This window comes from Myotis daubentonii, chromosome 11 (genome assembly GCF_963259705.1).
Source record: "Myotis daubentonii chromosome 11, mMyoDau2.1, whole genome shotgun sequence".
Lineage (NCBI taxonomy): Eukaryota > Metazoa > Chordata > Mammalia > Chiroptera > Vespertilionidae > Myotis > Myotis daubentonii.
Genome location: NC_081850.1, coordinates 1,958,465 through 1,972,779, shown reverse-complemented (window position 1 = coordinate 1,972,779; position 14,315 = coordinate 1,958,465). Strand labels below are relative to the sequence as shown.

Below are 14,315 nucleotides of genomic sequence, written 5' to 3'. Positions count from 1 at the left end.
GTGCCCTGAGCGTGCTCCACAGCAGCCTGAGCACAAAGTTCAGACTCAGTCTCGGGGTCTTCAAGTACAAGTCATTGTCCACAGAGCATTCAGCCTGTGACTTCTGATATTTAGAAAAACTAAGCACTAAGAGACAGAACACAAAACACTGCAGACTGAGTCGAGAATAAACCCGCAGGCAGCTGTGAGCAAGCAGAAAGGAGCGGGCGTCTGCTCCCAGCACGTAATCATCCACTTGGCTATTGAGTGGCCAGATCTTCCTGCTCTTTCTTAGGTTTCGTAATAGTTGGCCCAGCATTCGCTTCTACCACTGGGATGGGGGAATGTCACAGATATCCTAGTAATCTGTTTTTCATCTTTCTGCACATTAACCCTTTCTTACCTGGGCACTAGCAGGTCTCACAGCAGCAGCTTTGAGCGCTGTGCACACCACGGACAGACGGGGTGCATGTAGGCGCAAGAATGGGTGCTCTTTGTGAGCAAGGAGAGGGTTGGGAGCGCTGACATTGCTTTTTGTTTTCAGCTCTGACCAGAGGCCTGTGGTCCCTGCGTCGCGGTCCAGGTTTGCCTTCTCCGTGTCTGTGCTGGACCTTGACCTCAAGCCCTACGAGAGCATCCCGCATCAGTACAGACTGGATGGCAAGATCGTCAGCTACTACTCGAAGGCTGTGCGCGCCAAAGACGCCGCCCCGGTGTCGGCCAGGTTCAAGGAGAGCGAAGACTGCACCTTAGTTCTCCATAAGGTCTAGCTTTTCTCCTGTGGTGTCTTGAAACTTGAACATGGGATGTGAAGGTTGAACGATAGCGCTTTGTGGTGGGTGACTGGCTGTGAATGTTGTTGCTTTCTAACCACTGTTCGGGGCTGCTGCTGGGATGCAGGATGGAGGCCCCTCCCAGGGCAGGCGGGCCAGGGGGGCTCTGCATCGTGTCCTGGCGCCTCGGGCAGCTTCCTTCTTACCCAAGGCTCATGTCTAACCTCTAATGCAAACGCCTGATTGTAAGACCCAAGGTTTGGATCTCCTACCATCAGGCTCTTAGCACACGGAACACGGACTGTCATGTAGATCTTACAATTTGGCCTTTTAAGAAAACTGGGATCCTACTGGAACTGCCTCAGCTGAGTGGCCAGCCACACGCCAATCAGCACAGGCCTGTGGCTCCTGCAGGTGAGGGCGCAGTGCAGACGGCCACCATTCTGCGTGGGATCAGCAGGGGCCACGGGACTCAGGTTGGGCAAACACCATCACGTGAGCACCAACTCCTTTCCTCTCCTTTCCTGAGCGATGCCGCTCTGAACTGCGGGGAGGCGCCAGCCCAGTGCCTCTGCCCTGGGCCTCCCTTGGGTGCTGGGCCGCCTCTGCAGGGCGCCGCCGCTGGTGCAGGAGGAGCGGCCCTGCTGGCACCCCGGGCTCTTGGGGCTTCCCAGGCACCAGGCTGCTGTGACATGCGAGTCCTGGTGGCAGGTTCACTCCATTGTCGGTTGTACAGACTGATTATTTATAGCATCGTTTGAGGGATTAATGAAGGCTCAATGTAATATATTATAATGTTAGTGAAACCGTGGAATTATATGAAAATGCTACATGAAATATAAGGAGAATATTTTGCTGATTGTAAATTTTTGTGGGGAAATTTTGTGATAATTTGAGAATTACACTTGTTTGAATTACGCCAGTTTTTCTAGAATTTATTCTTTAATTCTGTCATAACATTTACTTCTGTACTCAGGGGGTCGGAAAAATACTCAAGTGCTGCCCATCTTCTCCTGTTAGTGTGGGGGCAGGAGGCGTTAGACTCCACCTGCTGGACGCGCATGGAGCTGGGGCTGACGGGTGGGACAGAGGGGGGCGGCGTGGGGGGGACGGCCCAGGCCTGTGGGGGACAGTGGGTCTTGCTGTCCCACTGCAGGTTGAAGTGCAGACTTGCTGTTTTGGGTCAAGAAGAGTGTGTGTCAGGACTGGCTGAGGGGAGCGGCTTTCCAGCTCGGGAGGCCGAGGGGAGGGGAGAGCCTCCCGGGGTGGGAGGGGGCACAGCTGCTCCTCATGTGTCAGGCTTTTCATTTTGTGTTAAACAGCTGTCTGTGTTTTTCATGACCTGACAGTTGGTAGATCATGTGTCACCACTGCACAGACGTGTGCCGAGGGTGTGGTTTCTAAGTCGGCAGCAGCCAGTGTTTCTATTCAGTAACATCCCAGGCCCCTGGCGGTGCTGGGTGGGCACAGGGCTTTCCCTCCGCGCAGAGCAGCCTCAGCAGGCTCTCCAGAGCCGCCTCGATGCCCAGCAGGCCCAGCAGGGCCCGGAAGTGGAGAGGAGCAGCTGCGACTGCTCCCTTCCGGTCCAGCTCCAGGGCTGTAAGGAGAACACACTGGGTCAGAAACACACCGGCCGGGACCCTGCCCACCTCCCCTGTTGCTGCTGTGTCAGCCATCAGCACAGCCCAGCCCACAGGCACAACCCCCTCCCCACACTGTGCAGCAGCCCAGGAGGCCTGGGCGCAGGGCCTCCACGGGTGCTTCTGGAGTGATTATTGATCAGAATATTTTTTAAAATGACATAAAAAGTACACTGAGATTTTCAGCCTTTGATTGTTGCCATGTGAACCAGGTGAAATCAGTGGGTGTCCCTGCTGGGCACTAAGACTGCAGAGCCCGCTGGCCTGCCTACCTCGCTCTGGCACTTGGGTGAGAAGATCCAGCTTCGGCAAAACCTTCCCTTCTTCATCTATGTGCATCCTCCAGACGATGACCAGCTCAAACCTGAAAGAGGTCAGAGCCGCCCCCAGGTGCCTTGAAGCATGATTGTGCCATAGGAAGGAGGCCCCGCCCAATGCAGGCGCTGCCCCAGCTGAGCTGAGCTGGCACCCTCTTCACCCACGTGCCCCTCCTCTTCTGCGGCCGTCAGTGGGTGTGCACCTGTTAGGGCACCACAGAGGTTTCTCCAGGTGTCGGCAGCTCGCATTTGCCCTCTATATTTGTAATCCTCGTTTTCACCAGGAAATGCCATCTGGTTGCAGGGAAGGGACTTGGCGAGCAAGGAAGCCGGCGCCCACGGGCTGTGCACTCACCCTGGCTGGCTGGCACTCCGGATGCTCATGCAGCTGGAGGAGGCCCCCTCGGGGAGCTGCACAGCCGCTGGGTACTTCTCCTGGGGGAGAAGAAAAATGAAGTATTTTTAAATCATTTTTTATTTTTCAGTTACAGTTGACAATATTATATTAGTTTCCGGCGTACACCCAGTGATTAGACGTCACATACCTAAGCGATCATCCCAATAAATCACGTACCCATTTGACACACTTATTACAATATTGAACGTTACATCCCAGGGACTATTCTGTAACAGCCAATTTGTACATCTTAATCCTTTCACCTTTTTCACTGGGCCCCCAGCCCGTCACAACAAACTGTTCTCTGTATCTATCATTGTTTCTGTTCTGCTTGTTCATTTATTTTTTTGTGTGTTTTTTTAGATTCAATTGTTGATAGATATGTATTTATTGCCATTTTATTGCTCATATTTTTTAAATCTTCTTTTCTTCTTCAAGACCCTTTAACATTTCATATAATACTGGTTTGGTGGTGTTGAACTCCTTTAGCTTTTTCTTGTCTGTGCAGCTCTTTATCTGTCCTTTGATTCTAAATGATAGCTTTGTTGGGTAGAGTAATCTTGATTGTAGGTTCTTGCTTTTCATCACTTTTAATATTTCCTGCCACTCCCTCCTGACCACAAAGTTTCCGTTGAGAAATCAGCTGATATTTGTATGGGAGCTCCCTTGTAGATAACTGACTGCTTTTCTCTTGGTGCTTTTAAGATTCTCTCTTTTTAACCTTTGGCCTTTAAATTATGATGTGTCTTGGTGTGGGTCTCTTTGGGTTCATCTTGTTTGGGACTCCACTTCCTGGACTTGTAAGTCTATTTCCTTCACCAGGTTAGGGAAGTTTTCTGTCATTATTTCTTCAGATAGGTTTTCAATTTCTTGCTCCCTCTCCTCTCCTTCCAGCACCCCTGTAATGTGAATGTTGGTACGCTTGAAGTTGTCCCAGAGTCTTCTTACACTATCTTCATGTTTTTGGATTTCTTTTTCTTTTTGCTCTTCTGACTGGGAGTTTTTTGCTTTCTGATGTTCCAAATTGCTGATTTGATTCTCTGCTTTATATGCTTTACAGTTGACTCCCTGCAAATTATTCATTTCAGGTTGTTGTTTTTTGTTTTTGTTTTTTATGGTTTCCATGTCTTCTTTTTAATACTGTTAAACTTGTAAGTTCATTGAGCATCCTTGTAACCAGTGTTTTGAACTCTGCATCTAGTAGATTACTTGTCTCGATTTTGTCTAGTTTTTTTCCTGGAGTTTGCTGTTTTATTTGGGACATGTTTCTTTGTGTCCTCATTTTGGCAGCCTGTGTTTGTTTCTATGTATTAGGTAGAGCTGCTACATCTCCCAGGCTTGGTAGAGTGACTTAATGTAGGGTCCAGCGGCACAGCCTCCCCTCCAACCCAATGGGCTGTGTACACCCTCCTGTTGTAGTCGAACCTGGATTGCTGTTGGCACATTAATGGCAGGGATTTACCTTCAGGCCGATGGCTGCTATCAGTGACCACAGACCACACAGGATCAGCTGTCCAGGGGCCCACCCCACAGAGCAGGACTTACTTCAGCAGGGCTCTGGTGCTTGCTGAGTTTGCCCCTTGAGTGTGTTGCTTGTGGAGGTGGTTGAACGGTGCTTCAATGTGGTCTGAAGCTGTCCACTGAGTGCGCTGACTCTGGGGCCTCCTAGGGCATCCAGGCCATGATCAACACCATCTGTGTTCTGTCTGGGGCCATTTGGCATGAGCTACAAAGCGATCTGCAGATGGCTGCTCCTTGTGCTGGGCTTGGATGTGTCCAGAAGCCAAGCTGTGAACCAAGGCTGGCTGCTGCTAGTACCAGGCCTGTGGCCACTTAGCAAGAAGTCCATAGCATGCTGAGACCAAATGCTGCTTGTTTGAAGGATTTTAGTTGAGTCTGAAGCCTGAGCCAGGACAGAGTTCATTGGTATTGAAGAGCCACTGCAAACAGCTTGCGTGGGCCTCAGGGAATTCTCCATGGTGAGGCGAACAGTGTGAGCCAGGCTGATGGAATTGATGGAATCTAAGATATGGCACCCATCTGCTGGCTCTGTGGGGGGAGGGCTCAGAAAAGGAACAGTGACCTCTGCCAGCACTTCTGTCTGGGAGAAAACTGCCCTCCCCCCAGTTCCTTCCCTGATGCCAGACAATGTAGTTGCTCCTGTATGGCCCTGGGGCCTTTCAAGCTGCTGCCCCAGTGCTAGAGCTCAGAGGGAATGAGTCCGAGTAAGTCTGTGTGCTAGCCCTTTAAGAGGAGCTGCCTGGGTCTCCAGCAGCTTTCATGTGACTCAGCCACAAACCCCACTGGTTTTTACAGCCCAAAGTTACAGGGATTAATCTTCCCAGCACTGGAACCCTGGGCTGAGGGGTCTGGTATGGGGCTGGGACACCTTGTTCTTCAGGGGACCTCCGTAGCCAAGATTTCCCTCCCAGTTTTATTGGCCACACATGGGTGTGGGACCAGCTCATTCTGCAGTGACTCTGCCTCTCCTACTAGTCTTGATGTGGCTGCTCCTTTAAATCCCTAGTTGTAGGACTTCCATTCAGTCAGATTTCAGGCAGTTCTGAATGACGGTGGTTCTGTGGTTTAGAAGCCCCCTTATCATTTTTCCACGAGCAATCTGTGGGGCACAAGGATGCTGATCCAGGGGACTGGAAAGAAGCGGGAGACCCCTGTGAGGCGTCTCACCACTCCGAAAGCCTGTTTCTGACATGCCAGCCCCTCACCCAGCACGTGGCATCTAGGTGCCCTGGCCACGGCTCCCGCACTCCTGCCTTCTGTGCTCCCTGGCACTGTGTTCTAGATCTTTCCACAGCCACGAGACCTCCATGCTGCCTCACTATCACCCCCCCAAGGTGAACATGTTACAGAAATTTCATTCTGATTCCTCCCACCCTCGGAGCAGAGGCAGCCCAAGGAGGACAGGCAGCCTGGGGAGGACAGGCAGGCGGCCCCGGGGGACACTGACAGCAGCGCCCGACTCCCCATGGTGACTCTGTCCCTGCCGGCTTCCTCGCTGTAAGACGACTGCTTTTCTCTCAGCTTTAAAAGCCTTTCACACTAAGGCCTGTGGGCTGGCTGCCCACACAGTGGACACCCCCACCCCGTCCATCCTCACACTGGCTAGCACCTTGCCCCCCCCCCCCCCCGCACGGCAGTGACCGTGGGCACACGGCTCCTGCGAGGCAGGGCCACCGGTCTCCCGCAGGCCTGTCTGTCTCCCGGCATGGGGCCGGCTGTCCTGGGTAACGAGGCTGCGGGAAGTGTGATCTGCAAGTCAGCAGCTTCCCAATGAGGCTGTGTCCCATTTTAAAGTGAAAAGGGCTCTCTCTCAAACAGGAAGGTGGCGTGGGCCTCCCCCATCTCCAGGCTCACAGACTCTCCTGTCAGTTCCTAGCCGGGCAGTGGCTGCTGCCTGCTGTTTGCAGCTGGCCCAGGCCCTTCGGGACAGGGCGGGCCAAGGAGGCAGCAGCTGTGAGTGGGAAGAGCAGCCTGTATCCCTGCTTCCTGTGACTGTGTTGGAATTAACACAAGGGCGAGGCTGACTCTCCGGCCACCAGCACAATAGTGCTGTGCTGTCCCCACAGAGGGACTGCCTGGGTGTCTGCAGGGACAGACTGCAGTCGGGGTGGTGAGCAGGCCCCACAGGGAGTCCCAGCTCACAGGGCCTCCTTTGGAAAGACACCTCCTGGTGCAGAAATGGGCACCTAAGCTGTGCCCAGACCCAGGCCCAGCTGTGGGGCCGCTCTGAGCCTCCTGGAGGGACAGGGAGGTGCTTGGTCTGGAAGCCTGAGGACCCCCAAGAAGGGGCAGGGGCAGGGGCCAGAAAAGGGGGGGCACAGAAAGGATGGGGTCTTCCTGAGGCCCAGGGATCTGGGGACAGGTCCTGTGAGGACAAAGATGGAGCTGCTCCAGCAGGAGGCCAGTGCTCCCAGCCCGCAGCCTGTGTGTGAAAGACGCTGACGGGCAGAACATGTGCAAACACCAAGCTGTCTGACCGCATGCTGGGCGGGCCTGGTTTATGTTACAGGCAACTTCTAATCTCAGTGGAGCAGTTTCATAGGAAAGTTTATACCTAAGTGTTCTAAGTGGAAAGTGCTGGCTGGCTTTTAAACCTCAAGCTCTTCTAAGTGAATAACAACTGCATGAGGAACGCTGGGAGAACGCGTGGGTGAGGCCTGGCTCCAGGCTGAGCTGCTGCGGCCGGTGGCCTGGGCCGGCGCCAGCGCGGGGCGGGGCGGGCAGCACAAGGGCTGCGGGCAGGGCCTCCACACAGGCCTCACGGTCTCGCCAGGCCTTCTCATGACCAAAAGGAGGGTTTAGATTAGAAGCTTTCACTAAAAATAAATTGTACTCCCTTTAGTTTAGTTTAGTTTTAAACATCAAAAAGGAAAAGCGGACGCTAGGAAGAGGTCAGGCGTCCCTGTGTTTCCGGAGAGCGCGGGGGTCGTGGGCAAAGCTCCCTGCAGGACCCATGATGCCACCCCGTCCGCCCAGCCTCACTCGTGTGCCTGGTGGCCTCTGATCCGACCCGAGACATCCGCAGAGAGGAGGGTGGCAGATGCCTGCGACAAAGGGGGTCTCAGCAACAGAAGGGGGGGCTTGCAGGGAGGAGGCAGAGAAGTTGTACAAATGATCCCGCCGGTCAGGGTGGAGCGCGCTCAACGGCAGCGGGAACTTCCCTATCGCCGGGCTGACGCTCATGACAGGGACCTGGCCCCCCGAGAAAGGGCGAAGGCGCAGGTTTTGCTGCGGCAGCGGCCTGGCCAGCTTCTTCAGTCGCACAGACTCTCCTGGTGGTTAGGAGAGAGGATGGGCCGACGGGCGCTTCCATCCGGGCCCCGTGTGGCCCTGAGACCCGCTTTCCCCCGGGGCTGCGGGGCGGCTTTCACAGCTTCGCTCGGTCCATCGCCGGTCCCGCCCGCGGCCGCGCCCTCTGACACAGGGGACCCTCGTGTCCGCAGCTTCATTTTAATGTTTTCCCCAGAGACGATGTCTGGCTGATTCAATGATTTTAGAAATTGGGATGTAATTCCCATTACAGAATTCACTCCTTAAAGTGTACGCTTCAGTAGGTTTCGTACATCCACAAGGTTCTGTAACCATCGCCACTTTCTAACCCCAGAGCGTTTCCTCCGCCCACCGGCCCGGCCGCTCCTCCCCGCACAGCGCCCGCGTCCCCCTCCGCACGTGCCAGGCCCGGCTGTGGCAGCAGCCAGCGGGGCCAGCCTTCACCCGCCACCCCATCAGCGCAGCAACCAGAGAGGCGAGGCTCCTGCTGCGGCCCCAGCCCCCAGCCCAGGCTGGACAGCAGGCGCCCCTCTCTCCCCCAGCACAGAGGGCGACTCCCTTTGTCCCATTTTCCCCAACCCCATGGCTGCTGGCTGAACTGCCTCTGGGGAACCACGAGGCCCAGACAGGCCGGCCCCACCCGTGTCCGCACCCGAGAGCCCCGCTGGGACCAGCCCCCCGGCTGCCAGGGCGGCAGGCCGACGCGTGGAGCAGTGTCCCCTCAGAGCCCGCCCGGGAACCGCCCCAGAAACCCTGGGAGGGAGATGCTCAGTGCTGGGCTTGGGTGTGTGTGACTGAGGGGGGGCCCTAAAACGTGTCCTGAGGGTGCTTAGTAAACAGCCCCCCCACACACACACAGCCCCAGGCCCCTCGGACCCCCCTGCGTGGGCTGCATGCTCCAGAGCAGCCCAGCGGCGTCTGTCCCCCCATTTCTTGTTTTGTGAGACTGGAAGAGCCAGAGGGTCTCAGGGACCCACTTTATTGGAATAGATTCCAATCGCGTGGAGAGGGGCTGTTTCTCCCATTGGTTCTTAGAGCGGGTGGAGAGGGAGAGGAAGGGGCGAGAGAGAAACATCCATGTGAGAGACACTGGACTGGTTGCCTCCCACAGGCACCCGACTGGGGCGGGGTTTGACCCTGCAACCAGGTGTGTACCCTTGACTGGAATGGAACCCGCGACCCTCCCGTGCGTGAGCTGGCGCGCTGACCACTGGGAGACACTTGCCGGGCCCTAATAGCCTCTTTAAAGTGAAGACGTGGCCATCAGGTCACGCGTGGCCACGAGGACGAGGGAAGCGCGGGCCAGCAGAAACCAGTGACTGCGAAGCCTGTGGCCCCAGCAGCCAGCTCCCAGGGCCTCACCTTTGCGATGGAAAAAAAACCTAAAGAGCTGCCGCCGCGGAAAGTACAGGAAACTCACACCGGGCGCCAGGCCAGCGCTGCGGCGGCTCCCGGCGCCTCCGGGCGGTGTGGACCGGCGCCCAGAGCAGGGGCGGCGCCTGGGGCGCAGCCAGAGCCGCAGGGACCACACCGCGCCCTGGTGTTTCCGTGGGGGAGGAGGGGAGAGAAGTGAACAGATTACACACGCGAGAAACAAGACCAGGTCCCACGGGGCGCGTGGCCCGGGATGAACGGGACACGTGGCCGGGCTTTGCTCCGCAAGACCCCCCACCCCACCTTACCGCCTCACAGGCCCTGTCCTCCTGGGCCCTCAGGCTGAAATGTACTTTCTTCTCTTCTATTTTTCTTTTCCTTTTTTAAAAAAAATCCTTAATGATTTCCAGAGAGAGTGGGAGGAAGGGAGGAGAGGGGTGATGGTGGGGAAGAGAGAGAGGAGAGAGAAACCTCGATGTGAGACGCACCCGGACAGGAGGCGGGGATGGAACCTGCAGCCCAGGTACCCACCTGTGACTGGGAATCGAACTCACGACCCGTCAGTCCAGGGGCTGACACGCCGACCAGTGAGCAACACTGGCCAGGGCATTAAGAGCAACTCCTGTCCAGGAGCGAATGCTCATCTCCCGACTCCGAGGCCAAGGCTGCAGCCTGGCGCCCAGGGCCCCATAACCCCGTGAGGCCGTGACCTCCCCCACCTGCCCCTCCCAGCACGTCCCTCCGCCAGGCCCGAAACCCAGGGCCTCCCGCCCCCTGGGAGCTGGAGAGCCGCGTGGGGCGGGGCGGACGCTGCCCCTGCCCCGCGGGCCAGCCCAGCCCGGACGCTACTCTGCGCCCCTCCGCAGCTCGTGCGGAAGCCCCGGGAGGTGGCTGAGGACTCACGGAGCGCCGGTCGGAGCGGCGCAGCACGCAGGGCGCGGGAGGGTGTGGGGTCCAGAGGAGCACAGCTTCCAAAGGTAGCTCTTCCACACCTTCCCGCTTCAGGAAAAAGGGCGATCAGGTGCGCACAGCCAGGCCCCGCCCCGCAGCCGCCCTTAAGTCACCGTTCAGGTGGCCGGACAGTGCACAGCGGCCGGCCTGCCGTAAGCTCATGCCCACGCCGCGGGCGCAGCTGTGCGCTGGGAGAAGCCCTTGTTCCCTCCTGTTCTAATTAAAGAGTCTAAAATGACTAAGAAGCGGAATTCACGCAGACATGTAAACACAATAAGAAATACTAGAAACCCTTCAGAGGTAAATTCACAGCTCTCTCACCATACAGTTACTGGCATGTAATTATGCAGGAAAACAGCAGATAATGAAAGTCATATTCAACCTCTGCGCTAAGGGTTACGGTCTCTCCTAGTTCACAAATCTCAAAGTGTCCGAAACACTGAAACTGGTTACAATGTAAAGTTTCTATGGTCTCATTTAAAAGTTTTCCATGGAATCACTGACTTTTAAGGCCTTGCGTTTCTTTCCTAAGAGACATCCTGCCCCCCTCCCCCACTCCCGCAGCTGAGCGAGTCCCTTCCAATGCCCCCGAGGCTCCAGGCTGTGCCGCGTGAGGGAGGCTCACAGCCCCCCGCCGCCCCCCCGCCCCCGCTTCTGTACACCCAGATGCAGTGGAAATACACCATCAGTGCTCTTACAACCAACTCGCAGCATAATTCATGTTGGCAGCTGACTTTGATGGTAGCAACAAAAACATTTTTGTTGGGAAGCATAATCGCCCCTAAAAGTTGGTTCATGCATTCCACACCCTGAGCCAGACATGAGTCAGACCTAAGCCCCGCCCAGGGCTCCCGGCCAGCAGGGCTGCTGGGCCTGCTCCTATTTAGAATCAGCCGCCCTGGGAGTTCTCTCCAGGGCGGCCCCCCAGTGCGGCCCTTTCTGGAGACCCCCCTCCTTGCAGAGGCCCAGCAGCCTCCTGGGCGGCTTCCCGCCCTCCTCCCGCCTCTCAGCCCCGCACTCTGTTTGTTACAGAGGCTCCGCTGTCATTCCAGGAAGGTGTTGGCAGGGCTCTCAGTGCAGGCTCCCGGTCAGTATCCCATTTATTGACCTTTCATGTTCAATAATATTTTTAACGTTTCCTCATACTGGGTGAATAGTTTGGGTATAGAAGTTAAGGTTTAAATAATACTTAAATTAATTTTATATAGAGAGCTAATGATATACTAGGTGTACTACCAGTTAATAATGTGGATTTTCTTCAATAGATGGAGTTACACATATGTTGATATATATGCGATTTGAAATGTATGCTATTTTGTTGTATTGACAACAAGCTTCAAAACTTCATATGTCAAATTTGCTGAAGGTGTTCACATCATACATATTTTTACACTTAAAAAGTCAAATTTCGTGCCCAAAAAAGAGCATTTGCAGGAAGTTTTAATTCAGTATTTATTTTGAAGGAAAGTGCTGCTGTATACTTCAGGAAGCTTATGGTGAACAGGCTCCATCTCAAGATACTTGTGAGCGCTGGTTTAAACGCTTTAAAAGTGATGATTTCGATGTGAAAGACAAAGGACGTCCAGGTCAATCGAAAAAGTTTGAAGACCAACAATTACAAACATTATTGGATGAAGATGCGTGTCAAAGTCAAAACAACTTGCAGAGCCCTAATTGGTTTGGCTCAGTGGATAGAGCGTCGGCCTGCAGACTCAAGAGTCCTGGGTTCGATTCCGGTCAAGGGCATGTATGTTGCTTTTGGGCACATCCCCAGTAGGGGGTGTGCAGGAGGCAGCTGATTGATTTCTCTCTCATCGATGTTTCTTTTTTCTTTTTCTTTTTTTTTTTTTAATATATTTTATTGATTTTTTACAGAGAGGAAGGGAGAGAGATAGAGAGTTAGAAACATCGATGAGAGAGAAACATCGATCAGCTGCCTCCTGCACATCTCCCACTGGGGATGTGCCCGCAACCCAGGTACATGCCCTTGACCGGAATCGAACCTGGGACCTTTCAGTCCGCAGGCTGACGCTCTATCCACTGAGCCAAACCGGTTTCGGCTCTCATCGATGTTTCTAACTACCTCTCCCTTCCTCTCTGCAAAAAATCAATAAAATATATTTTAAAAAGAAACAACTCGCAGAAAGATGAAACGTTGCTCAGCAAACAATTTCTGATCATTTACAAGCAATGGGAAAGATTTTAAAGGAAGGAAAATGGGTGCCACATCAACTGAACGAAAGACAAATGGAAAACCAAAAAGTCATCAGTAAAATGCTGCTTCAACTGCATGAAAGTCTTTTTTGCATCGAATTGTGACTGGTGATGAAAAGTGGATTTATTTTGAGAATCCCAAACGCACAAAATCATGGGTTGATCCAGGTCAACCATCAACATTGACTGCAAGGCCAAATCGCTTCGGAAAGAAGACAATGCTCTGTGTTCGGTGGGATCAGGAAGGTGTGGTGTATTAGGAGCTTCTAAAACCAGGTGAAACGGTTAATACTGATCAATACCAACAACAAATACTCTATTAGAATCATGCTTTGATCATGAAACGACCAGAATGTTTCAGAAGACACAGCAAAGTAATTTTGTTTCATGATAATGCACCATCACACACTTCAAAACCAGTTAAAGACAGATTGAAAGATCTTGCCTGGGAAGAATTAACCCACCCACCGTATTCACCAGACCTTGCTCCTTCAGATTACCACTTGTTCTGATCGATGGCACATGCACTTTCTGAGCAGCACTTCAAAATGTACAAAGAAATGGAAAACTGGGCCTCTGAATGGTTTGCCTCAAAACAAGAAAAGTTCTATTGGGACGGTATCCACAAATTACCTGAAAGATGGGGGAAATGTGTAGCTAGCGATGGACATTACTTTGAATAAAGCACTTTTGATGTTTCTCATGAAATTATCATGTTTTCTTTGATTAAAAAATCCGCATTATTAACTGGTACACCTGGTATATCCAAACTGGTACTCTAGAGTCCTGTGTTAAATGCCTGTGGTTTTTAGGAGTGGGAGGCAAATAAATGAACCATCGAGTCAACTTATGTTCTTAGTAACAGAGCAAACCCCCCTCTGGGCAAAATAAAATAGGGCATGTTTTCTTTGATTACAAAATCTGCATTATTAACCGGTACACCTGGTAAATTCACTTCTCCATCCAAGCCTAAACTTAAGTAATCAGCTCTAAAAAGCAGAGATGAAACTAAATTTTAAAATGAGCCAGTAAAAGCAGTGCTTGAGTGGATCCTGCATGTCTGCGGTTCCTGAATGCTCTATGTGAGGAACAGCGAGGAATAAAGAGCCTGAGGGACAGGATGCCTCATCCTCCCAGATGTGCTGGGGGAGTGCAGGGCCCGGGGGAGGGGAGAGCAGGGCGGGGGGGGGGGGGGGGGGGAGAGCAGGGCCTGGGGAGGGGAGTGCAGGGCCTGGGGAGGGGAGTGCAGGGCCCGGGGGAGTGCAGGGCCTGGGGAGGGGAGTGCAGGGCCCGGGGGAGAGCAGGGCCCGGGGGAGTGCAGAGCCTGGGGGAGAGCAGGGCCTGGCGAGGGGAGTGCAGGGCCCGGGGGAGAGGAGTGCAGGGCCCGGGAGAGGGGAGTGCAGGGCCCGGGAGAGGGGAGTGCAGGGCCCGGGGGAGGGGAGTGCAGGGCCTGGGGAGGGGAGTGCAGGGCCTGGGGGAGAGCAGGGCCTGGGGAGGGGAGTGCAGGGCCTGGGGAGGGGAGAGCAGGGCCCGGGGGAGAGCAGGGCCTGGGGAGGGGAGTGCAGGGCCTGGGGAGGGGAGTGCAGGTCCTGGGGAGGGGAGTGCAGGGCCCGGGGGAGTGCAGAGCCTGGGGGAGAGCAGGGCCTGGCGAGGGGAGTGCAGGGCCCGGGGGAGAGGAGTGCAGGGCCCGGGGGAGGGGAGTGCAGGGCCTGGGGGAGAGCAGGGCCTGGGGAGGGGAGTGCAGGGCCTGGGGAGGGGAGAGCAGGGCCCGGGGGAGAGCAGGGCCTGGGGAGGGGAGTGCAGGGCCTGGGGAGGGGAGTGCAGGGCCCGGGGGAGAGGAGTGCAGGGCCGGGGGAGGGGAGTGCAGGGCCTGGAGGAG

At 54.7% G+C, this 14,315-nt stretch overlaps 2 protein-coding genes across 3 annotated transcripts in view; one reads left to right on the top strand and one right to left on the bottom strand.

Moving 5' to 3' along the window:
- IPPK (inositol-pentakisphosphate 2-kinase) overlaps positions 1–1,670 on the top strand; it is a 72,572-nt gene extending 70,902 nt beyond the window's left edge. The window contains exon 13 of the mRNA XM_059656279.1: positions 524–1,670. Coding sequence (XP_059512262.1) covers positions 524–749 — 226 coding nt within the window. The 3' untranslated portion in view covers positions 750–1,670. The remainder of the gene's footprint in view (positions 1–523) is intronic.
- A 25-nt stretch (positions 1,671–1,695) lies between these two features.
- The window catches only part of CENPP (centromere protein P), a 251,839-nt gene continuing 239,219 nt past the window's right edge, over positions 1,696–14,315 (bottom strand). Inside the window, exons 6-8 of one of the 2 annotated variants that reach the window (XM_059656285.1) lie at positions 3,065–3,144; positions 2,665–2,756; positions 1,696–2,349 (exon numbers count right to left, since the gene is read on the bottom strand). In XM_059656285.1, coding sequence (XP_059512268.1) covers positions 2,177–2,349; positions 2,665–2,756; positions 3,065–3,144 — 345 coding nt within the window. In that variant the 3' untranslated portion in view covers positions 1,696–2,176. The remainder of the gene's footprint in view (positions 2,350–2,664; positions 2,757–3,064; positions 3,145–14,315) is intronic. The other variant, XM_059656286.1, reaches the window with a different exon arrangement.